Source organism: Pempheris klunzingeri, chromosome 6, assembly GCF_042242105.1.
Source record: "Pempheris klunzingeri isolate RE-2024b chromosome 6, fPemKlu1.hap1, whole genome shotgun sequence".
Taxonomy (NCBI): domain Eukaryota; kingdom Metazoa; phylum Chordata; class Actinopteri; order Acropomatiformes; family Pempheridae; genus Pempheris; species Pempheris klunzingeri.
This window is the reverse complement of record NC_092017.1, coordinates 24,802,117-24,826,059: the sequence shown is the minus strand read 5'-3', so window position 1 is coordinate 24,826,059 and position 23,943 is coordinate 24,802,117. Positions and strand designations below refer to the sequence as shown.

The following is a 23,943-nucleotide window of genomic DNA, read 5'->3' as shown; positions in this document are numbered from 1 at the left end:
ATAGTTCACCCTCCAGCTTTGCATTTTGCATTACAAATATTGGAGTGTGCATTGTCAATGTCAAGTTTTGAGAAGTGTAACCACACTCGCCATCGCCTTGACTGCGTTGGACTTGAGCAAACTGCATGGGTGATGTAGTCTCGCCCCTCTCTCTTTCTCTCTAATTTATACTCTAGCCTACTCTCTCACCCAGTTTGACACATGAATTGGTGAACGGTAGTGCTGATACAATTTAAAATTACTGAGTTTGGTACCCAACCTCAGTGCTTATTTTGTTTTACTTATTTTATCCAGCCAACAATCCAATAATACCTTTTGTTAAATTGACCATCCATTATAATCTATGGTAAATATGAAAAAACAGAGTGCAGTGTATTTAAATGGGACATGGCAATGCTGCAAATCAATGATCAGCACTTTTTGGTTTGTCATCTATTTAAATTGCTGGACAAATCCAAAACAACAAATATTCCCATCTTATTTCACCCATTAATAATTTTGTAATTTCGCTATTCCAGAAATTAGAAAAAAATATTTCCTGACATGTTTTGATTTTGTTTTTTGTTTCTTTATTAGCTAACCTGAATGAAGAACTTAAGTTGCTTGAAATACCAGTTATTAACAAGGTTATGTGTACTAATAACATTAATGCAGTTTAATCCAGTAGCATGATCTACAAATTGCAAAGTTTATAGTTTGCAGTGTAGTTTTACTTAAGACATTGTTATACTTGAACTAAAATAATGTTCACACACAGATGCAGACCTGTTCTCCTATCCAATATTCCGCCTACTTCCTCTTGTTTTTCTTACCTCCCCTCTCAAAATCCCACTCCAAATGCCACCCTCCTCCTCCTCCCTCACACTCTTCAACCTCTAAGACACACACACACACACACACACACAAATCCTCCCCCATCACATTCTTGGAAGAGACTTTCTTTTTCTGGTTTCGAGGAAGATGAACACAGACACACACAGACACACACACACACACACAGTGCAGACACAGCCTGGGGTCTGCCAGTGATGCCGCTGTTTCAGACAAGTTGACGTTTCCCACCCAGTCTCTGCCATGTGTTGTGTGTGTGTGGGTGTGTTTGTGCGCACTCTGCTCTGGAATGCCAGTGTGTGTAATTAGTCTTTTGTCCTAGCAGCGTTTTCTATGCTAATTAACCTGCCTTCTCCCATGGAATGCACCAAGGCTGTGTCTGGCTGTCTCATTGGCTGGGGAGGGACCGTCTAGCCGTGTGATTGGATATCAGGGTCTAAAGAAGAATGTGTACCATAGGCCGCCTTCTGCTTTCCTCGTCTGGGAGCTAGATGACTAATTTATTCTCTCACCCTGAGATCGAAGCTCATTAAATCAGGGCAGTGGCTTTGTTGGTGAGAAACAGCTCTGCGAGAGCAGAAGTGGACCTGTGACCCATTTCTGGGGTTTGAATCTGGGAAGAAAACAAATATTATTGTTCACGGGTCACAATATCATGTGTCCAATTAGGCATGAGCCAACATACCATTTTTACTGTGAAATAATAATGGCAGAAATTAGAGCCCAACTGATACTGAGTGATATAATGAGTGCTGTTCTTTGCAAACAATCATTAAATTTACTTTTGTAAAATTTTGTCCAAGATATATACTCAGGGGGACATTTTATAGTTGGAAAAATAAACTCAGTCAGAACTCTTTGGTGGACAAAGTATTTGGTGTCACCGAATGACCTCTGAAATATCTTTTCTGCATTTTTGTACTGCAGTTTCTTGTCTGTGTTTGGCCCAAATATACACAGACACCATTATAATAAGGCAATAAGATGATATTCACCAATGAGGCAGACGGAGACATCAACTCTGAGTAAAAGTATCGGTATATAAAAAGTAAACTGTGGCACTTAAGAGTTTATAGTACATGACTAACATTTGGCAAATATTATAATATTTTTAAAAAAAACCTTGCTATTTATGTATGTATGTGATAGTGTATGACATTCAGGAAGGATTTTTTTAATAAAGCTAAAGTAAATACAACATTTTTGCCTATTTGAAATCAATTATTGCAAAATTTTATAAAATGATGTACAAGAAACATCTGTAAAATAAGCCTGTTGAGGTGGTTTGGAGGCCATGTGTACTCATGTCTCCTGTGATAATGGACCCTTTTCAAAGCGCACATTTTGACTCTGTTCTCTTCAAGTGTCCCACTGAGACATGACTGTGTGACAGTGAGCCAGCATGCACAGCTGAAGCAGCTGAAGGGTATTCAGCCACTATTAATGTTATTATTTACACCTGTGCTTTTCCCACTGTGACATGTCAAAATGTTTTCTGTGAAGAAGGCCTTCAACTAGCATCCGCACTGTCAGGTACAGTATGTACAACTACCCCAATGTACTGTGATGCAGGATCCTCCAGTTGTTATTGTTGTGTTCGTAAAAGGCATCCCTTCCTGTGATTATGTGATGATTATGTGACAGGATGTTGTGCTGCTGCTACTGATAACATGGCTATTGGTGCACCTCTCTTACGCTATCGCAGCTAACAGCTGTGAGGAGGTCAGTTAGTTTAGCAGCAGTATTTGTTAATATGGTACCTAATTCTAAAAATGGTAGAAATGGTTGTGACCAGCTGGTGAACCTGAACACGCAGTGTTTAGCGTCTTCTAATTGGCATTTATTTTGTACATAACATGTTTGTTAGTGTTAGTGTTTCCTTCATTCATATTGTATTTGACTTAGTTAATTGCTTGGTTCCCTTAAAAATAAAACACATTTTATTTCAAGGTGAGTTTTGAGCACAGTGATTTTTTTTTTTTTTTTCTAGTGATTCAAAGCTGGAGATAATATCTTCTGTCAGTTTACAGTTTAAAAGGTTTATATTTTATTAATCAAAATATATTATTTGGTATTGGCAACCTTTTTTTTTTATTAATTGCAAAAAGCAGAGCTGGAAGATGTCCTGTATTTGGTACCTAGATTACATCATTTGGAAACCAACTTATAATATAAATCTGTAGACCTCGGTTACACACTTGCTTCACTTACTTGGCGAAGAGAGAGAGGAATAAATTGGACTGCTATTGTATCGTTAGCATGTGGGCACTGCTGGCCTCGTGGTGTTACACCAGAGTGGAAGGCCTGAAAGCCAGAAAAAATAAGACACTGGACTCTCTGACTAGAAAGTGTTAGTATGCTGCACTAAATCCAGTCTGCTATGCTCAAACCATCATTTTCATCCTCCTCCTACTGTTCCTGTGAGCTGAAGGACCTCCAAAAGATGCTGTCATTTCCCCAGTGAGCCAGTCTGTGCTCAGCTTGCCACAAACTACAGGATGAGCTCATACTCCATTACTTATTCATAGACGTTGTCACACAGGCTGACGCAACCACAGGCGGATACTGGCTAAAAGGAGGTGCACAGGCCTGGTTGCAGGCTGGGCTGGTAACAGATGGGCTGGTAGACATTTACCAGAGGCGACCTTACCGGCAGGATGTAAATGATAATGACAGAACAAAAAAACAGCCATCCTGATTTGTTTCTGTGTAGCATCCTGCCGAGCAGCCGCTTATCTTTGTTGTTGTTTTACATCTTGGCTGCATCTTTTTGAGCTGAATGTTTGTTTGTGTTTGAACAACAAAATATGCTTGAAATTGGCAGCTACACTCTTGGCACTCATTTGCACCACTGAGATATTTTTCAACGTCTCTCTAGCTGATTAAAACTGGCGCTAGGCCTGGCACAAACCAATGGATGCTGTTCGTTCTGCCGGTCCATGTTTTACCCCATCACGCCTTTGTTTTAACATGCGGGGGTCCTTTTGTCTGTCTCAGTGGTTTCATTTAGTCAGCCTGTTCTTCGTTCTTGTTTTCTGGATTTGAATCAAATTTTCTCTCCCAGATCTCAGTGGAAATATGACCCTGAGTCACATGCTTCAATAGAAAGCTTATGGTCGACCTCAATGTACAGTGTGACATGTCAGTTGTAAAAATGGCACTAATTAATTAAGTGAATGCAAACAGTGCCAGTCATAATTTTCAGGGACATTTTCAAACCTGAGCTGAGGGCAGTTTTGCACTAGAGATTGACGGATATATTGACCAGGTAGGGACGTACGATATGGAGATATATGTCATGCGGCACTAGAAAAATAGCTATCATTTAATAATATTCTCAATTATGGCATGGGCAGGTGAGTGGTCATTTTATACGTATATTCTTTGAACTTACAGTTTATAAAATGATATGTATCACTACATAATCATGACATGACCTATATTGGAATATGAGATTTTGGTCATATTGCACCGCCCTGCAACCAGGCTGCTCCATACTCACCCATATCAAGAAGTTTATGTTTGTGTTTGAAAATGATCTTTTGATGTTGATGTTGGATTTTTAAAACTTAGTATCTGGTACCAGCTGAGCTATGTTTTCCAAATTTCTGACACTGGAGTAAATGTAGGTATTCTATAATACAAATAACATAACCTATTAGTGTCACAGGAACAAACAGCAATAGCAACTGAACATATATGCTGCTTCGACTTGAACTGTGCTGCCATTAGGGACCAAACATTACTCAGTTGGTAGAGGCTTTATCTTTAAGTGTTCAAGATCTAAATTGCTCCTCGCTGCAACAAACAAGTTACTCTTCTCTACACACACACTCTCTAAACACAATGAAATGACTAAAGGATACTAACAGTATTGCTGGTTGGAAGCCTCCCTGCCATCTTTGTTTTTGAAGAACATGAACTGAACAAATAAAGAGGTCAGCTGGCTCATATTTCCCTCGGTGACCCTTATTTGCTCCAGTCCAGGTCTTAGCTTTGGTTTGTTTTCTCACACACACACACACACAGTTACACAGAAAGAGAGAGAAACATACAGAGTGGTAGCTATGGTGATTTTAGTTAAATAATAGGTTCATGGCTTATCTCCACCTTATAGATTGTCCTGTGTTAATGGATATGTTTTTGTAGGTCAGGTGTTGGTTTAAGTTGTCTTGCAGCCACTATCGTAATGTATGTTTGTCACAGTGCTGGCTTAGACCGAGACTGATTTGTTAGCTGTTTTCATATATAAAAGCAAAGAAACCCTACAGATTATCTGGAGTGGACTCTGTCTTAGTTTTGTTTTCTCTTGGTGGGGCGGCAGTGGCCTGAGGTCAGTTGGCTTATAACTGGAAAGATGCAGATTTGAGCTCCAGTCTGGCAGGAGTGTTGAGGGTTAAGAAGAAAATGAGCAGCACCTGCACCTCCCTTATTAACCCCCCTTAAACAAAGCACTTAAATGACCAGAAACCATCACAGTGGGCAACAGATAAGATGGTGTTTGCACTGGGCAGATTGTTGGTGGGGGGGGGGCAGGGAGGAGGCCTACCCTGAATGAATGAAGACTGATATCGTACAGAAACTTTAAACTTTCCTGATATCCTGTGATAATGCTGTATTTGAGCAAGCATCACTCTGATAACTCTCACTGGTTGTGTTTAAATACGCTCGAACATGTGAACACTGAAGGTTGGCTACCAGAGAGCAATGCAGGCATTATGTATGTTATCGAAACATCATTATAAAATTTACATATAGATACAATAAAATGACTCATTTCAAACTGGTCCTTTGTTGCTTTAAAAAAACAAAATGTCTGGTGTTGCATGTTGCTTTTACTGCACAATGATATCATGATGTACGATAAATGAACGTGAAATAAAAATAGCAACAAAGAACTAACTAGGTCAAGCAAAGTGCAAACTGGTCCTTTGTTGCTTTAAAATATCTGGTGTTGCATGTTGCTTTTACTGCACAATGATAACATGATGTACGATAAATGAACGGTTTGCAAGATGAGATTGGGAGCATTCACCAATCAAAGCATCTTCCTTTGGAAATTGGTTTGCAGTAATTTCAAGTACATTCTTAAACCTGCAGAAGGGCTCTGCATGTAGGTTTTTATATATGATATATAATAATATATATGTTATATTTGGGTGTGACAATAAATAATGTTAAGAATCACACATTTGTACATCTTACTTGCATAGTGAGGTTTTGAACAATGAATAAAGGAAGTGATAAATCTATAATCCTGACCTTTTACCCTAAACTACATCTAGATCCAAGTGTAAATCAAACACTCAATCTTCGGTCCAGAACACACACACACACACACACACACACACACACACACACACACACAGAAGATGACAGGAAGAGGGTGGAGCTGTTTATTGTCAGTGCAAATAGACATCTGACAACAAACCGGCTGCTATAATCCCTCTGTGTGCGCCTCATTGTGCTCAGGGGCTGTAAATGATTGTGTTTTTCCAGTTGAGCAGAGCCATTGTTGCCAGTCAATCTGTCCTGAAGACACACACACAAACAGGGTAGAGATGTCTTGTTGACTTCACCACATATACAATTCATAACTGATACACAAAACTGTGATGGGATCATATGTTACAATATTACTAGGATGATATTGATAGTGTTAATATGAATTGGTCGACATAAAGTCTGTAAAACAGCATCTCCAGCCTTTTTCTCTATCTTTTGGCATTTCTGCATAATGTGTTTGGATCGTGGACTTTATTGATCATAGTTTTGGCTCCTTGTGATGTTAGTCATGCATGAATTAAATCTGCAGCTGGATTTATTTGACTTTAATCTAGAATAATATCTTTGCTACACATGTGGGTTTAAATCTGGTACGATGACCGAGACCTGTGTGTGTTACCGCTGAGTCACTGGCAGAAGGACATTTGTGTTTTATTTGTGTGAAAAAGATCAGACTTATATTCAGGCAGACAGACTGCTGAGTCACTTAAGCCCGAGTTTTAACGGCATGTATCAGAGCGTGTATCAGAGTTTTCCATTTCACTGTCAAGGCACCTCTGTTTTCCTTTGTATTAATTCATTTTCCCAATCCACTGAATCCTTTCAAATGTGTGTTTTATGTGCTTATGTGTTTTTTTAGTGTGTTTTTTGCTGACTTAAAGGAATTAATCTGAATTAAAAGTACTTTTCCCTCTTCTCTTTCATCTTCAGGACCAGTTTGATAATCTGGACAAACACACTCAGTGGGGCATCGACTTTCTTGAACGCTACGCAAAGTTTGTCAAGGAACGACTGGACGTAGAGCAAAACTATGCCAAGCAGCTACGGTACACACACACACACACACACACACACACACACACACACACACACACACACACACACACACACACACACACACACACACACACACACACACACACACACACACACACACACACTCTCTCCATTTTTGTCTCTTTGTCTTACTCCTAAAAAACAGGAAGGTATTTTGATCCCAGGATGCCTCAAGCAAGCTTTTTTTTTTTGCCCTAAATCAAAGTAATTTAATAGCAAAAATCCCCCAGTACTGAGGCCTGATTTGATATTTATATTTTCCTGCATAATACATCTGCACAGTAGGCATTTAAATGCATTGAAGTTGGTTTGTTTTAAAGCAGAGCTATTCAGTAATTGGATTTTTTGGACTAACCTCCATCCTTCTTTAAACAATTCCTATAATTTTTTTTGTATAGTGACCTAGAAAGAAAAGTTACATTGGGATGAGAGGACACACTCTTTATCTGTGTTGTATCAGCTGAGAGACGTGGCAGACTACATGTTGGACCATGACCCATCATATATTACCGCCTTTACCGACTTGTGTGATGTACAGAGGTAATGATAAGGTGTCAGGGTGCGACGTGACTGTCCCACCTGACGGCACCAACACCAAAAGGTTACATATGAAATTATGATTTTGTGAGTGAAAGTGAACCCATAATGTTGTAAAGGAAAAACCTCTGGAGGAGCGAGGCTGTGAAAGTCATCAAATCTGCACCATTTTTGTTTTGTGAATGCGTTCAGTGCTGTGTGCAGTGATGATGGACGCACACATAGGAGTGATAAATCCAGTAGAGTGCTTTTGACTTGACGGTGTTTGATTAAAAGGCACCAACTTCTCTGATATTAAATAAAACATTGTTCTCGGTGCTTAGTGCTCCTCTGGGCCAACAAACACACACGTTAGTGTTTTTGTCAGGATGTCGAAAAGCATCCAAACTCAGCTTCAGGCGCCTTCGCTGTACAGGAGCGCTCATTTTTCATTCCAGACACCACACTTCCATAATTCAGCTGACATCCTGTAGTCTGATCTCAGCATCAGTGTTGGGAAGGTTTGGACACAATTTGGACAACCTGTCTCCAGCATTCCCATAACACTAAAGTTTAGGTGCAGATTTAACAATGTCAGTAGAGCAGAACCGGTTGAGATAAAGACAACGTGACTGATTTATGTATTTGTTTTTAATCCGATGCTGCAGCGCTTGTTGAGACGACTCGACAAGCACAGAGCCTGTGATCCTCATTAAAAACCAGTAGAGTCCCAGAGTGTGATTTCAAAGAGGGGAAGTCCCTTCAGAATACGTAACACACACACACACACACACACACACACACACACACACAGCTGCTATAGGTCTGAAAAATGATCAAAGATGAAGCATTGTGTGTGTTGTGTGCACGTTTTTACAGTCAGGGAGACAGAGAGAGACACACACTCTCTACAGTTAAATCATTAAGTTGCTGTGTTACTGAAGTCGGTATTGTCAGAGCCTGAGGGAATGGACAGGCAGGGACTTTGATGTATAAATCTTTGATTCATCTTTAATAAAATACTAAGATCCTCTCTCTCTCTCTCTCTTTCTTTGTGGTAAGTGTGTGCCTGTCTGACTGCCTGCCTCTTGTAGGTTTACCTGTCTCTCTCTACCAGGCTTAAAATATCAGACAATATCTTTTAACCTCTGTGTCTGCTTCTCTCTCTTTCAGGAACTTGGTAAAGAAATATTGTCCCAAACGGTCTAAAGATGAGGAGCCCAGGTGAGTAAACTTAGATGATTTGAGTCTTTCCTCCCAACTTTAACTGCTAGATAGTGTATTTGTATTACACTTAGTGTTGGACTGTTCATTTGTAGGGTCCAGACACTGGTTTTGATGTGGGTCTCCACATCGCTTTCGTTGGTCATGTGACAACAGCACTCAAGGAGCGCTTTATTTATAAAGCACATTTCAAGGACGAGGAGAACTTGATGTGCTATGAATAAAATTGCACATATAATGCACAAGATTTGGTAGATCCCCTTATCTGTCACTGAAACAGGTGTTCCAGGGTGGGACTGCTGACACCCTTTTTAGTGTCACTACAAAAACAATGTTCAGTTTGTTCTCTGACTTCTGGTTTTGGTAAATTTGGCACCTTGTAACAACATTGCAAGGACATGTCATGGGCTACAGCAGGTTAGAATAACTTACGTGAGAGTAATGTGTGATTACATTTTAGACCATAGTCATAACCACAGAGAAATAAAAGGTCTATAAAATGTTCTACTTGTTTATGATCTGTATTGGTGACAAACACAGAGACACACAGTCGACAAAAAGGTGATTCAATTCTAGGCTTTGTTGGGAATCTCACATTTCAATTTTATCGTGATCTGGGGTCAATAGATAGAGAGAGGTGTCTTTACATTCAGTCTCTTACTCCAGTGCGCTGCTCGTCAAACCACCCCCTCATGTTTTTAGTCCACTATGCGGCATATCTAGCAGTTAACTGGATCTTCAACAGTCACTCACTGACCGAACCAAAAAAGCAATATAAATGAAAGTTAACATGTTATAGTTGGAAATGTCTGTTCTGTCAACATACTGTAGCTATGACGACGATGTCCATCAATGTTTACGTTGTGTCTGTTGTGCAGGTTCACATCATGTCTGTCCTTCTACTCCATCCTGAACGAACTCAACGACTATGCTGGTCAGAGGGAGGTGGTGGCGGAGGAGATGGCTCACAGGGTGTATGGAGAGCTGATGAGGTACAGCCAAGACCTCAAAGCTGAGAGGAAGCACGTGAGTACACTGCCATCCTCGTACTTTATCTTCTCAAATGAAACCGACACACATGGTTGATTTTCAGTGCGCTGATTGATAATGTTGATGATTAAGGCCACATTTCTCAGAGAACCTGTTGCTTCCTGTCATAAAACAGCTGTTGCTGTTCTCGGTATCTTCTCGTATCCTCGTATGCATTTGTTTTCTGTTTGGCTTTACTCAAGAGGATGAATATGTTGGATGTGACATTAACCATCTGTATTTTAATTCTGCCACCATCTGCTGATGCCATCAAGTAGAGATCCACGTGCTTTGGGAAAACAGCGCCCTCTTCTTGTTTTCTTCTGTAAAGCATCACATATCCCCTTAGACTTTTACTCACTGACGCATTATAGCGTTATAGGCACCATTCACATGGTGCTATTCTCATTTTAGGGTTGTGCTTGTGTGTTGTCGTATTGATGTCTTAAAACTATAAAGGGTTGAGGCCATATTGCATATTTTGGAAAGGAAATGGTAGAAGAATCTGCACGCTGAAGCTAAAATGAAAGGTCGATCTTGTTGCCCGCAGTGATTAGAGTGTGGATAAGATGGAAAACTGGCAGTCTGCTTTTAGCAAGGCTCTGAGCCTTGCTTGTTGAGGCAGAAAGAAACACTAATTCAATTTAATAGTTGTGTTATAACGCCATCTGGACAGTGTCAGCGTCTCTGATCTCTCTGTAGGAGTTACCCATGGTAGGATACCTCCTCCATACAATACATACCTAACATACATAAGCATAAAAGTTCAAAATAGCACTAAAGGTCTACTTACTAGCTTTTTCTGGATCTTGTAACCATGTCAAATGATTTTTATGAGCAAGTTGTCATAGAATTAGATCTGTTGGCATGCATGCTGATTATGTAATAATAAATATTAAATAGCTGTTTGATAAAATAGTCCCATTGTTCATCACAAGCCTTCTCTGGACTTCCAACCAGCTCATATAGTCGTCATCAGTGCGTGTCAATGGATCGATCTCCGTGTCATATCAGACATATGATATAAAATGTGTCGTCTCCCGACAATATGCTCCTCTAACCAGGAATGCAGAGCTTTCATAATGATTTGCTTTTGTAATATGTAACCAGTTTTCAGTAGCAGTTAAATCTCATGTTGTTATTTTACTGCTTTAGTCACAGGACTCTAGTAAATTTGTGGCTGAGGCCTCAGCACTTTTCTTTCCAGTGGACTGTTTCTGTGGATGTAACTGTGACCCAAAAGTCTAGTCATTTTGTGTATGTGCATATGAATGTGCTCTTATTTATACTATTTATGTGTGTTTCTTTGTAAATGTCTCGTCTGTGTGTGTGTGTGTGTGTGTGTGAGCAGCATCTACAGGAGTGCAGGAAGGCCCAGCAGCATTTGGATCAATGCTGGAAACAGATGGACAATGTAAGTGAGAGGGGGGGAGGGATAAAGAGGAGGAGGGAGAGTAAAAAAAAAAAGTGTAAATGTAAAGTGTTTGGTGTAAATATTCTCTGTTAGGGACAGCCAGCTGTACTCGTCTCATGCTTGTTTGCACAAGGTATGCGAGGAATGCTAACAAAGGTAACTGCAGGACAAATTACTGAATGAAGAGACAAATATGGCATATATATGGTTACTTGTATATGTTTCCAAATTAGGCTTCTTTGCACAGTTCTGTCCGAATGAATAAAAATTATGAGAAATTATTAGAATGTTTCTGACAGTGAAAAGACAGCAGTGTCCTTTTTCTTCTTCCTGGCACACCTCCCAGTCTATGGGGACCAAGGACCAGGAAACACACACACACACACACACACACACACACACACACACACACACACACACAGGCCTCAGTGTACACCAGCCCCTCCCAAATCAATCCAAGGCCGAGGCCCATGTGCCACATTTGACCCTTGACAACCTTCCTTTTGGCTCCTGAAAGGAGAGAGATTCCGTTTGTTCACTTCTGAGGTCATTTAATTGCATTTGCGGAGTTATTTCATAACAATCTGCTCATTACCAGACTCATAATTAACCACCATCTTTCCATTAAAGCTAAAAGGCTAATTGCTGCTTGTCAAATTTATGAATAATGCACATCCTGTCGCATTTTTTGTTTGTAGTTGAGTGACTTTCCTTTAGCACGTCTGATGGAGAGTGTTTCAAGTGCGTGGTCTGCTTGACTTTAGTAGTGACTACCTAGTGACTGGACTGTAATGTTTCAGCTATTCACTGTGTTTCCTTCACTACTAATGTAACCCAGATGGGCTGGCAGGAAGTAAACTATCTCTCTCTGTCTGATTCATCTCCCTCTCTCTCTCTCTTGGCTTCTTTTTTACCTCTCATTCACATGTTTCTGTTGGTTTTATTAACTGAGAACTCTTTGAAAATGACAGGAAATGGAGACGGCGCATCGTAACGAAGAGCACATGCTGTATATTCTTTGTGTTTCTTGATATATTTAACATCACGCCTTTGTTTTTTCTTCTTTTTAGAGTAAAAGGAAGTTTGAGAGAGAGTGTAAAGAAGCGGAGAAATCCCAGATTGGCTACGATCGGTTAGATAATGACATCAATGCCACCAAATCAGAGGTGGAGAAGGTAAGACGCTCTCACCTGCAACACAACTGCTGTAAATCATTCGCTCATCTGTAAAACCAGTGTGATAAATTGTCCTCAGCTTCTCCTTTTTCTGCTATCAGCTAAGATACCAGCATGTCTACTTTTAGTCTGTAGAGGATAATACATTTTTGGATGAGCCAACAAACACACTTCTTTCATCTTTTGGCATTAAAATCTACATTCAAACCTCTGATTTCAGTAACAGAATCACTAACTTCATCATCGTATCCCAGTATTTTGTTTTACTTAAAGTTAGTAGTGTATAATTGATGCCTGTGAAATTATACTGTAGCTCCCTTTTTCCCTACACTTACTGTATAATTAGACTAGGTGGATTAAGTTAAAGCTTGAAGGAAAATAAACCTTTCCATATAGAGGTTAAAGCACACCCCAGTGAACCTTGTTTTTAGATGACGTATCGTCTATGCAGCAACTTTTAACAGAATAACTATGAAACTATGGAAAGTTTACCCTTATGTCATATTAAAGCAAGTAGTTTTAGGTTTGTTAAATGCTAGAAATATTGTTCAGGGCTGTAGAAATCTGGAGCATTACGTGCACATGTGGTTTTTGCTGTACCCTAATGACACCATAAAACATGACTTTTCATACTAAATATTAAATTTTTTCTTTGCGTTGGGTTTCAGCTGAAATTTAATTTGGTTTGGCTTCAGATTGGATCTAACTACCATCACAGTATGTGTACAATTTTCTTGTGTGGTCCTGTTGGACTGGTGAGAGGTTCTTCAGTTTAAGTGGTCCTAATGTTTGTGTTGCTGTCATTTGTTCAGGCCAAAGCCCAGTTCTACCTGCGCACTCACATGGCTGACGAGAGTAAGAACGAGTACGCCGCTCAGCTGCAGAACTTCAACGCAGAGCAGTGGAAGCATTTCAACAACTCCATACCACACATCTTCAAGGTAAAGCGGACGTGTTAGGATGTAGCTTCACATGACAAAGTGCAGTGCCCTGCGTTAAGTGCCCAATTAAATGTTCTAACCCCGCGGCTTGTCTCACGTAAACCATTACTTGCGTGTTAAAGTGCCGATATTTGGCTTGTCCCCAGTGTTTATTCCTTTTCCTCCGTGTTACAGAATCTGCAGGACATGGACGAACGCCGGACAGTGAAGCTCGGAGAGACGTACCGGAGCTTTGCTGAGGCGGAGCGGAGAGTCATTCCCATCATCTCTAAATGTCTAGAAGGAATGGTTTCTGCTGCCAAAGCTGTCGATGAGCGAAGGGTAGGGTCATCCTCAGAAAACTGTCCTGAAGAAATAAGCTGTTACTTAAAGGATAACTAACAGGCTGCAATGTCATTCTTCGGGGCAACTGTGCCAGTCAAAGTACGACAACTAAAAGCTAGGCTCAGATTGTTATTTGAAGTATTTGACTACATAACCGAAAGGGTCCCTACAGAGATAGACCTGTAAGATCCTTTTTGTTTAACCAGCAACAGACTCCATTTACAAAAACAGTCATTTTACCTCACAGAACACCGCAGTTGCAGGTCTACCACTTCCTCGACCGGTTAGTTTGTTTCTGTTATTGTGTGACTTTGGTGATTTAAAGAATTACTTTGGATCCCAACTAATGTATTAAAACACCCAAGTGACTGAAACTCAACTAGCAACTCCCGTGTTAATAGGTGTTAGTAGGCAAGGTGGATTTACTGGTAAAAGACTGGAGTTACCCTTTAAGATGAGGAGGGATGGAGAGAGGCAGGAGCAGAAGGGAGGGTGTTGACAGGAGAACTTATTTTTACTGGCTTGGTGTCTCCCTCCTCTTGCTGTCATCCCTTCTTCCCAGGATTCAGCCTTAGTTGTGGAGTCATTTAAGTCGGGCTTCGAACCGCCAGGCGACTTCCCCTTCGAGGACTTCAGTCAGAATCTGAGCAGAACGGGTTCAGACGGGACCATCAGTAACACACCCAAAGGAGACAGAGACAGAGAGAAGGACGGGGCCCCGGGGCCTCGCTCGGACCCGAAACACCCGATGAGCAGAACCAAGAACAAGCTGTGGCTGTTTGGGAAGAAACCAAAGGTACAAAGAGAGAGGGGTGCTTGTCAGCTGTTGTTGCTGCATGTTTATCTAATGTATAAGAAGTGCCTGGAAGTAGTTTTCTCCTACACCAATAGGAATAATAAGAAATAATCACAGTGGTTGTCAGAGTGACTCGACCTCTAATAAACATTCATAGGATGCTTTTACTTTACCGTTCATTCAGATCTCCATTGTTCCATCAATGGAATGCTATAATGCATCATGAGTGGTCATTCATTTTGTCTGTTCACTGTTCAGTAATAGGATCAGAGAACGAGTTCACTTGATGTGTCATAGTCAGAGCGACTGAAAATCCCCACCCTGAGGCTGAACATCAGCTTTATTAGTCACATCCTGAACACTGAATTTTATTTCTTCATCATTTGCCTTTTTAGTTTTTCCTGGCTTTCACATTAGTAGATAACATTAATGTCATTCCCTCGTGTTTTATCAACCTTGGTCGTATTCTCAGACTTTGTTGAGTTGTAGGTTTTCGGCACCTTTTCGGTGTCTCTAACAACGGTCTCAAATCTCCAATACGCGTCTCGGACCTTGCCCCTCGTGGTTAATCATTAGCTCCTTGCTGTTGGTTTATGTTGGCGTCATCAGCTGCCTCGCAGTATCAGGAGCCTGTGTGATGGACAGGGTGTGTGTTTGTGTATATGGATTAGGTTAATTGTTTAACACATGGTGCCCTAAATTTTCACAGGCGTGTCCCGTACAGGCTGGAATTTTAAATCTAAAGTGTTTCTCTATAGTATTAAATAGACTAAATAAGTAATGGCTGAAAGTTAAAGGGTTTATTCATTAATTATGTTATTTATTAAGAATTTAACAATCAAGAACTCAGTTAATCTACTTTATATGCACTGGTATGGTGCCTACATAATGATGCCTAGTTGCAAACGTAGGGTTGGCTAGGTAGGGGCTTAGCAGAGGGTCACTTGTGAGGGTGTAAAGTGTTTTTGGGTCATGCTTATGACTCTTTCATGGCCCGGTGGAAATCCTGTTAATAATACCCACGTTTGCAGTTATTTTACATAACCGTGGTGTTCTCTCTCCCCCAGAGGTAAAAATCACCAAACAAACATATTATATACATTTACAGATACATCACAAGCCCAAAGAATGTGTCGTCCTGACCTCTGGCTTTATCCTCTCCCCCTCCTCTTCCTCACCAGTCCCCTTCCTCCTCTCCTCCTTCACCACCTTCCTCCTCCTCCTACTCTTCCCGTCCCCGGTCCAGCTCCCATATTTTCCCTCCGCCCCGGTTGGGCTCCGACCTAGTGAGCCACTATCTGTCTGAGATAAAGTCTACAGTACCCAGAATCCCCCAGAATTTGAGGGGCCTGAGGAGAGGGGTGAGACAGGAAGTAGTGTGGCTGTGTGTTTGATTTAGACAGGTTGAAGTGATTTTCTCTTTTCCTCTACAGGGTGTCTGCACTTCCTGGAAAAACAAAGGAAATGTATAATCGCAAATGTGCTGAATTCAATTAAACCTTTACTGACTTTAAATATATGATTTTAATCTTAAATCCAGATGTCATAAATCTGCTGTGTCTAATTCATATTTCTGCTCTCATTGGTCTGATTTTATTAATATTTTCAAAATTTAACTTCAAGAACGTCCCTTCATGAAACTTGCAGACACCCTGTTGTCCACTTTCTCTCACTTATTTCTTGGTTTGTTTCTCTTTCTCCCCATCCCTTTCTTTTTTCCCTCTTCTGTTTTTGTTTGTTTCTCTCTCCTTTCATTCATGAGACAGATTTTTTGCTCCAATCACAATGTGGAGGATCCTCGGTGATTGATGGTGTGTTTCTCTGTGTGTGTGTGGGATTTGGAGGTTTTCTGGTTGCAGTGTTTATGTGGGGGAAAACACAGTATGTTACCAACATCAAGTGCAATGATGTTGGTCTGAGTTTGCAGTGGTGTGTGTGTGTGTGTGTGTGTGTGTTGGAGTGGTTCTGCTAACAGTGTCCGTATGCTCTGCAGCAGACAGACAGACAGACACACAGTGTAACACAAAGCTGTAAATAACACCCGCCTCAGCGCCAAGCCAACGCTTTGACTGGCTTTTACTTCCGTCAGCTCCGTCAGAACCATCTGTGATTGGCTGCTCAGAGGAACAGGCGGGTGAACCGGCTGGTTGACCGGCTGGCTGACCGGCTGTTTGACTACTGGCGCCATACTCGCTGCTCATGGAGCATTATCTAGTGCCAGACAGGGAAGGTCGGGGATTTGAGGAATTGTTTGGGAAGTCAGTTAAAAGCTCTATTTACATTCAATGTCTCCATCCTTGAGTCCTAATAGTCCAGTTGAATTCATATGATACTAAACTGGATATCTTTGGGCTTTGGACTGTTCAATAATGAGCATTTTAAATACCTCTAAGTGGGCTGTGGGAAACTTTAAACAGCATTTTTTTTGCTGTTATGTGACAAAAGAAAAAACAGCGAATCCATTAATTGAGAAAATCTGTTAGTTGCAGTTCTAATTTTAAATGTTGGCTTGTTTAGCTTAAAAAAAAAAACACATGAAACATGAAAGGCCTCTTAGTGAGTCAGAGTTTTGTCATTTTACCCCAAAGAGAAATAAATAAATGCTGCGTGCCATCATAAGGAAATCAGAAGTGAATCACTGCACACCATCAGGCTGATTAATCAGGCCTACAAACAATACCTAGTGTTTAATCTAGATACCTGGGGCCAGATTTTCTTAAAACTTTGGACGATTCTTGAGATAAAAGTTTTTAAGGATGTTGAGACACATTAAGAGTCTTAAAGTTGCGAGGAAAAGAAATTGAAGAACTTTCAAGAATCTAATTTCTTCCTATTTTTTTCTTAAGAAGAATCCTAAGAATAAAGTTAAGACAACACATTTCATGTGAATAGCAAATCTTCTTAAGTTAAGGGGCTGCACCAGAGACTGGCGTACTGTCGTCCCCTCTCTCACCCCGGCCTGTCCTGTCTGTCTCCACTATAACTATCAAATAAAGCAAAACAAAAGCCGAAACAAGACTGATGTTAAGAAGAAAGCAACACTTAGGTTTTTTTCTCCGGCCCCTGGTGTGTGATGATTCACTGACTTACCTCCTGGAAACACTGAGAACTCGCATCGATCGGACTGGTTTTCATGCCGAACAACTGGCTTGTTGGTGGCTGTTTGACATACTGACAACTAACCAGCATCCCGTGTTGTTTGTCTCTTTTTACTGTAACGGTTAACGCGTCAGTGGTCAGTCAAGATGGTAAGTGTGTTTGTGAGTATATGTGTGTGTGTATAGAGTAGTTGTAAGAGGACCCAGCAGTGTAGGTGCTCGTGCACATATCCTCACCACGTAGGACTTCCCATAGTGTCCAATAAAGAATCCCAGTAGTGATAGTGAAGTCAGCTGTTTCTCTTCCCCAGGTTAAGATAGATTTTCTTCCTTCTGTCATGGATAATATTCTTTTCACCAACTAAGGCTGCGCTGCATTGAATAGATCAGCAGTTTGATTAGTCTTAACAGATGGAGCCACACCTCAGAAACCTATAGATTAATCTTTATTCTGTCCCACGATCACTGTTCCACATCACTGACTTAAGTCTGAGTCGTCATGTATTTTGAAACATGTGTTTTTTCATCAGGCCCCATCTCTGGAGGACTTCAGCCACTTGCCGCCTGAACAGAGGAGGAAGCGGCTGCAGCAGAGGATCGACGAACTCAACAAAGAGCTCCAGAAAGAGATGGACCAGAGGTAGAGCCTCACCCATAATTCCTTGCTCAGTCCAAATTGTCATTGCGAATCCAGAAAAATTGAGCTAAATAAGCTCACAGAAACAGTTTCAGACATGTTTTCAACCAGCAAGATGCTCACTGCAGAAGAGACAAAAGGATGAAAATGAAAAACTGTGGATGTGCTCATGTGGTTCCTCACTTTTCTTTTTATGACCTATGAACTGCTCCACCTTTTCAGCTGCGGTGCTTCTTTGTTTCTGTCTTTCAGAGACGCCCTGAACAAGATGAAGGATGTTTATGAGAAGAATCCACAGATGGGAGACCCCAGCAGCCTACAGCCCAAAATATCAGAGACCATATGTAACATGGAGAAGCTGCGCTCGGAAATCCACAAAAACGAGGTATGAAAGGGAGAAGGTTTAGATTTAAATGGAGCAAATAATGCCGGACTACTGTAAAACCCACAAATAAGGTGGAGGGGAAGGGATGAAAAGACGGCCCAGTTATGGTGGTGACAGCCCCATCTCCTGGCCGACTGAGTAAAGAGGTGCTCCGTGTGGAAGACAATGATGTCCATCAGGATATTCTTCTCATTTTATCACACTCTCTGTGGACAGACTTGGTTATCCGAGGTGGAGGGCAAGCAGAGCTCCAGAGGAGACAGGAGACACAGCGCCGACAACCACCATCACGCTCCTCAAGGCAGAGAGAGGTAAACACACACAGAAATACAAAACAGGTACACTGACAGAGAGAGAAACATGTTTAGGTATCTGCAAAGAATCAGAGTAATCGTATTAATGAATAATAAAAGCTTACAGATTACATTACATTATGCAGAAAACTGATCTGAACTAATGTGTTAAAAATTTAAAGCAACTTGACCAACAACTGCCACGTTTAATGAGGTAAAATTACTGTTTTTTTCAATGGAGTCTGGTGGTTTTGAAGAGAGTGACATAGCAGCTGTTTCTTGATAAACAAAAAGGACCTCACAGGTTTATCTTCGTAGGTATTCCTCCTGTAATGTTGTTAGACACTTACAATAACAATCTGAACCCTTCAATGACAAAACAAGCACCTTTATTGGATGTACCTTGATGGGTGAAGATTACATTACAGTTGATCCAGTGGACCAGTTTAAAAACCTTTTGTACCTGTAATTATTTCAAAATATGTTAAAAATGCTTTAAAAAAATAGGATGCAGGTTTAAAGAAATACAGAATTATCTTTTAAGTACTTAAAATCCATTTAAATGGACATTACAGGTAAGATAATCCCACGGTTGCACAGGACTCTCAACACTGGTTCACTGCTAACATCCCTGCTAACCTACACTTTTCTTCACTGGACTCATTTACTGTGCGTTGGGTCAATACAGACAAGGAGCAGTGATGTGTTTTAATCATGCAAACACAAAACTCAGCCCGCTGCTTGTTTCCCATCAGCCCTGAGGGCAGTTATACAGACGACACCAGTCAGGAGCATCACACCCCTCACCACCGCGCCGGTCCTCCGAAGCCCGGGCCGCCAAACCCCGACCCGCACGAGTTCGATGACGAATTTGACGACGACGACCCGCTGCCTGTCATCGGACACTGCAAAGCGCTCTACTCCTTTGATGGTGAGGACGAGCAGCACAAAGTGTTGCCAGGTGGTAACTTAAATGTAGTAAACAGTTAAATAGTAAATGTTAAAGGGTTGCTGCTTTCTGTGGATACAATCTACCAAATGTTAACAGTGTAGAACTTTAAATGTCAGATCCCCAGATTTATTGTTCAGAGAGTCCAGAGGATTTGAGGTCTAAGTGTGTTTAAGGTCTCTGTGGTTTGTTTGACTCTCAGGTCAGAACGAGGGGACGCTGGTGATGGCAGAGGATGAGGTAAGACTCATTTCTTTATTTATTATTAATATGTGTGGAGCTTTAAAGGTGATGCACAAACAAACAGCACAGAGCAGATGTGGCGCTGTCACTCTTCCTGGTAGCAGTTTTTAGTCCAGCAGCAGCATTCAGGACACGGCTGAGCACGAGAGGAAACTCTGGCACTGAGCTTGGTGATAATTCTTTGCAGCATTTCACAGCAGAGTTAATCAGAGTTTGTCGTGTGTATGAAGGTTTCAGTTCACTGTCAAAGAAACCAGGAAATATTCACATTTAAGAAGCATTTTCTTCTTAAAAGTGACAATTAATCAAATACTAAAATAGTTTGATTGGTGAATTGTTGCAGCTTTAGTTTTTTCACAGGCTTTAAATGATGATGATGATGATGATGATGATGGGTTTTGTCTGTTTATCTCAAACCTCGTGCAGTTTATTCCTCTGGCCTTTTATTTCTAAACTATGTTTTGACCTTCCTGTAGTTTAACAAGAGCGTCTTCACCACCGCAGGTGCTGTACATCATCGAGGAGGATAAAGGCGATGGCTGGACGAGGGCGAGGAAGCAGAGCGGCGAGGAAGGCTACGTGCCCACCTCCTACGTAGAAATCACCATGGAGAAGAACAGCAAAGGTGCCGTCACCTACATCTGAAGCTACACCCTCCTCTGTCCTCTCATCCTCCACCCCCGCTCTCTGTCCTCGCACTAAAACACCACACCAGGAAAAAAAAAAAAAAAAAAAGACAGCATGGACATTCATCCGTTTCCCTTTTCTCTCTGTCGTCGTCCTGTTTTCTTCCTCTAACCCTGTAATCATTCGTCCTCATCCTCCTCTCATGTGTGTGAGACTGGGGGGGGCAGAGGTGAGTGTGTGAGCACAGAGACATGCAGGTTAAACCCATTTCATGGTGTGTGTGAGTGATTTGTATATTGTATATGAGACATTTCTATGTGTGTGTGTGTGTGTGTGTGTGTGTGTGAAAGAAGGCTTCACCTCTTCTCATCGATCAAAGTGTTTTAGATTGTTTTATGTAATATATTAGAAACAGTTTATTTTCTCTGTTACTCTTTCCTCTAAGATGATTTTAAGCTCTTTGGATTCATGTGTCGATACAAATTGACGTTCTGATTTTATGTGTTTTTATTTCTGTCTGATTCTTTGTGTGTGTGTGTGTGTGTGTGTGTGTGTACACGCACACTGTTCTCTGTTAGCTGTGCCATCTCACTACAGTTAGACGTTTGTCAGGTCTCAGTAGAGAGACCGTTTTCACACTGGATGTTGTCACAGGAGTTTTCTGATGACATCTTAAAGGATGGAGCTGCACTTATTCTGTGCTTTTGATTCTACTGTCAACAAAACCAACCAACCAACCATGTGTTCGTCTCTCAGAGCTCAGCCCTCCGGTTCCTACTGGAGACCTACATCTTTAAAAACGGCTCACAAATGTATAGTTTCACTTCTAAAAAAAGACTCAACAAACATCACTGAAGCTGCAGTAAACAGTGCATTTATTGGCTGTGTTCAGCTGCAGCCAGTTTACCTTTTGGTTTTGGCGGTTTAGAAATGAAACTAAACCCTGAGGCAGCTTTTCTGCCAACTGCTGACCTTTACTGTGAGCTGCAAAGCCAAAAAAAACACACCAATAAAATCCCCAAAAACCCTACAGATTGTTAAGCCATGATAATGACGACATGGTGATATTAGTGTAGCGTTTTGTTTATTGTAGTTATACATTTTAATTTGGTAATCTCCAACTACAATCCGATGAAGGCACTGATTCAGTGAAATGACTGTTTTCCCCCTGAAGTATCTAATTCTTCATGGAGTAAAAAGCAAGAATAATACAAGATATTTTGTGAATCAGAAATACAGATTTTCTTTCTAATCCCGTTATTAATCTGTTTAACCCTCAGATGTTTCTCGGGAGCCTTTGAGGGGTCCTGACTCCCAGGTTGGGACCCACATTCATACATCAGGCTCTGAATACACAGATGATGTTTGTTGGTGTCTGTTAACAATCAGAAAATACAGAATATCACCAGCCTTATCCTTTTAGTTTTAAAACTACTTTTAACAAGTGAGGAGCTAAAGTTCAGTTAAAGGAGGCTGTAGGAACATTTCTTCAAACTCTCACTGACAAATCATGCTGCTTTTTTTTTTTTTCTCGCACTCAATCTGACTGTTGGTGGTCGTTTTGTTTTAGTCGCTGATTAAAAGCAGCTCTGCGTCCATCATAGTTTGACCCTCGGCTGCAGTAATACTGAGATGGACGACGTTTCACCTGCAGCGAACGCCTTGAAGTACAAACAAGGGAGCAAACTGGGTGTCCACAGAGAGCAGCCAGCTCCCACTAATGTGTGTTATCACCTCTGACAGTTACTGGTGAGGGGAAGGCTGCCAAATCCTGAACCTGCTGCTATATTGTTGCCACGTTACTTTTCAATAGAGGCAAAACTGAACACGGGCTTCTTTAGTTAACAGTTTTATTACAACACGCTGAGCAGTTCTGGCTTCAAAAGCTTTTAAGTTCATCTTTTGTTTCAGACTCGTAGAGATACTGATGTTGGTCAGAATGTTAATGTTTCAGTCTAAAGTGAAACAAATGTTTGATTTGATTTTCATGAAAACTTTGTATGTTACACGTCCTCAGACCTCCAGTTTTCTTTGTTAATTTGACCAAATGAATAAAAGAGTGAAGGTCCAATGACACAACAGATGACACACGATACGTTTAATGACACAAACTGAGGATTCACTCGTGTGTGCTGCTTTTCTTTCCTCCTGTTGAAGCAACAGGACTGAGGTTGTTCATGTTTCTGTGTGTGTGTGTGTGTGTGTGTGTGTGTGTGTGTGAGAGACTTGTTGTCTGTTTAGTAACTGGCTCTCTCCTCTATGTGACCGCAGGTTCCTGAGGGCTGCAGGGTGGCCGGGCGATTTGATTGGCTGGTGGAGGGCTCACGCTGATTGTTGATTATTGGTGGTACTGGTGGGGGGGGGGCGGTGACCGAGGAAGAGCGTAACGAGGGGAATAAAGAGAGAGGTAGAGAGGGACAGAGAGGTGAGGTGGGTTGGGAGCTCGGTTTGCATGTGTGCATGACCACTTACTCATAATCAGCAAAGCATTCTGGGTAGCTAAAGGAAGAAGGGAGGGTGACACGTAGGAGGGCAGACGACCCGAAGGCCAAAAGTAGGTCCTAACGTGATGTGAGTAGTGGCAGACGGTGGAGGAGTCCCACAGGGAACTGCTGGACCTTTTCAGACCACAAAGTGACTTCAGCTGAACCAGCTAACGATTACTGTCGTCGTTGATTAGTTTTTTTTATTAATTGATTAGTTGTTCAGTCTATAAAAAGTCTTAAGGATTAAGAAAAGTGTTCCTTAAACCCCAATATGATGTCCTCAAATGTCTTTTTTTGTTCACAGCTCAAAGATATTCAGTTTTCTGTCATAGAGGACGAAAGAAACCAGAAAATATTCACATTTCAGAAGCAGAAATCTGATGATTTGGACTTTTGAACTAATTAACTAATTATCAAAATAGTAGAGGTTTAATTGTTGACAACTAATCGATTAGTCGTTGCAGCTCTATAGTCGTACCATCGTCTCTCTGCTGCCGTCAGACATGATAAGACCTGAGGAAGCAGCAGTCGTTCCCCTCTGCTGGAGGGCGGGAAGAAGAAACTGCTGGCAGACTGTTAGTGAAATAAACAGGCAGCATGTTGACGCTTCCTGGTCTGTGAAGGTGTTAAAGA

The 23,943-nt window shown here is 41.2% G+C and overlaps 1 protein-coding gene across 2 annotated transcripts in view; it reads left to right on the top strand.

The window, feature by feature from the left end:
• The window catches only part of fnbp1l (formin binding protein 1-like), a 44,014-nt gene extending 20,818 nt beyond the window's left edge, over positions 1 to 23,196 (top strand). The window contains exons 2-16 of one of the 2 annotated variants that reach the window (XM_070831772.1): positions 7,048 to 7,163; positions 8,863 to 8,913; positions 9,792 to 9,939; positions 11,294 to 11,356; positions 12,427 to 12,531; positions 13,344 to 13,472; positions 13,647 to 13,793; positions 14,359 to 14,592; positions 18,221 to 18,330; positions 18,580 to 18,712; positions 18,929 to 19,023; positions 19,761 to 19,936; positions 20,157 to 20,194; positions 20,702 to 20,822; positions 23,096 to 23,196. In XM_070831772.1, the coding sequence (XP_070687873.1) occupies positions 7,048 to 7,163; positions 8,863 to 8,913; positions 9,792 to 9,939; positions 11,294 to 11,356; positions 12,427 to 12,531; positions 13,344 to 13,472; positions 13,647 to 13,793; positions 14,359 to 14,592; positions 18,221 to 18,330; positions 18,580 to 18,712; positions 18,929 to 19,023; positions 19,761 to 19,936; positions 20,157 to 20,194; positions 20,702 to 20,822; positions 23,096 to 23,103 (1,674 nt within the window). In that variant the 3' untranslated portion in view covers positions 23,104 to 23,196. Of the gene's footprint in view, positions 1 to 7,047; positions 7,164 to 8,862; positions 8,914 to 9,791; positions 9,940 to 11,293; positions 11,357 to 12,426; positions 12,532 to 13,343; positions 13,473 to 13,646; positions 13,794 to 14,358; positions 14,593 to 18,220; positions 18,331 to 18,579; positions 18,713 to 18,928; positions 19,024 to 19,760; positions 19,937 to 20,156; positions 20,195 to 20,701; positions 21,254 to 23,095 lie in introns of those variants that run through there. The other variant, XM_070831771.1, reaches the window with a different exon arrangement.
• Positions 23,197 to 23,943: the final 747 nt, after the last annotated feature.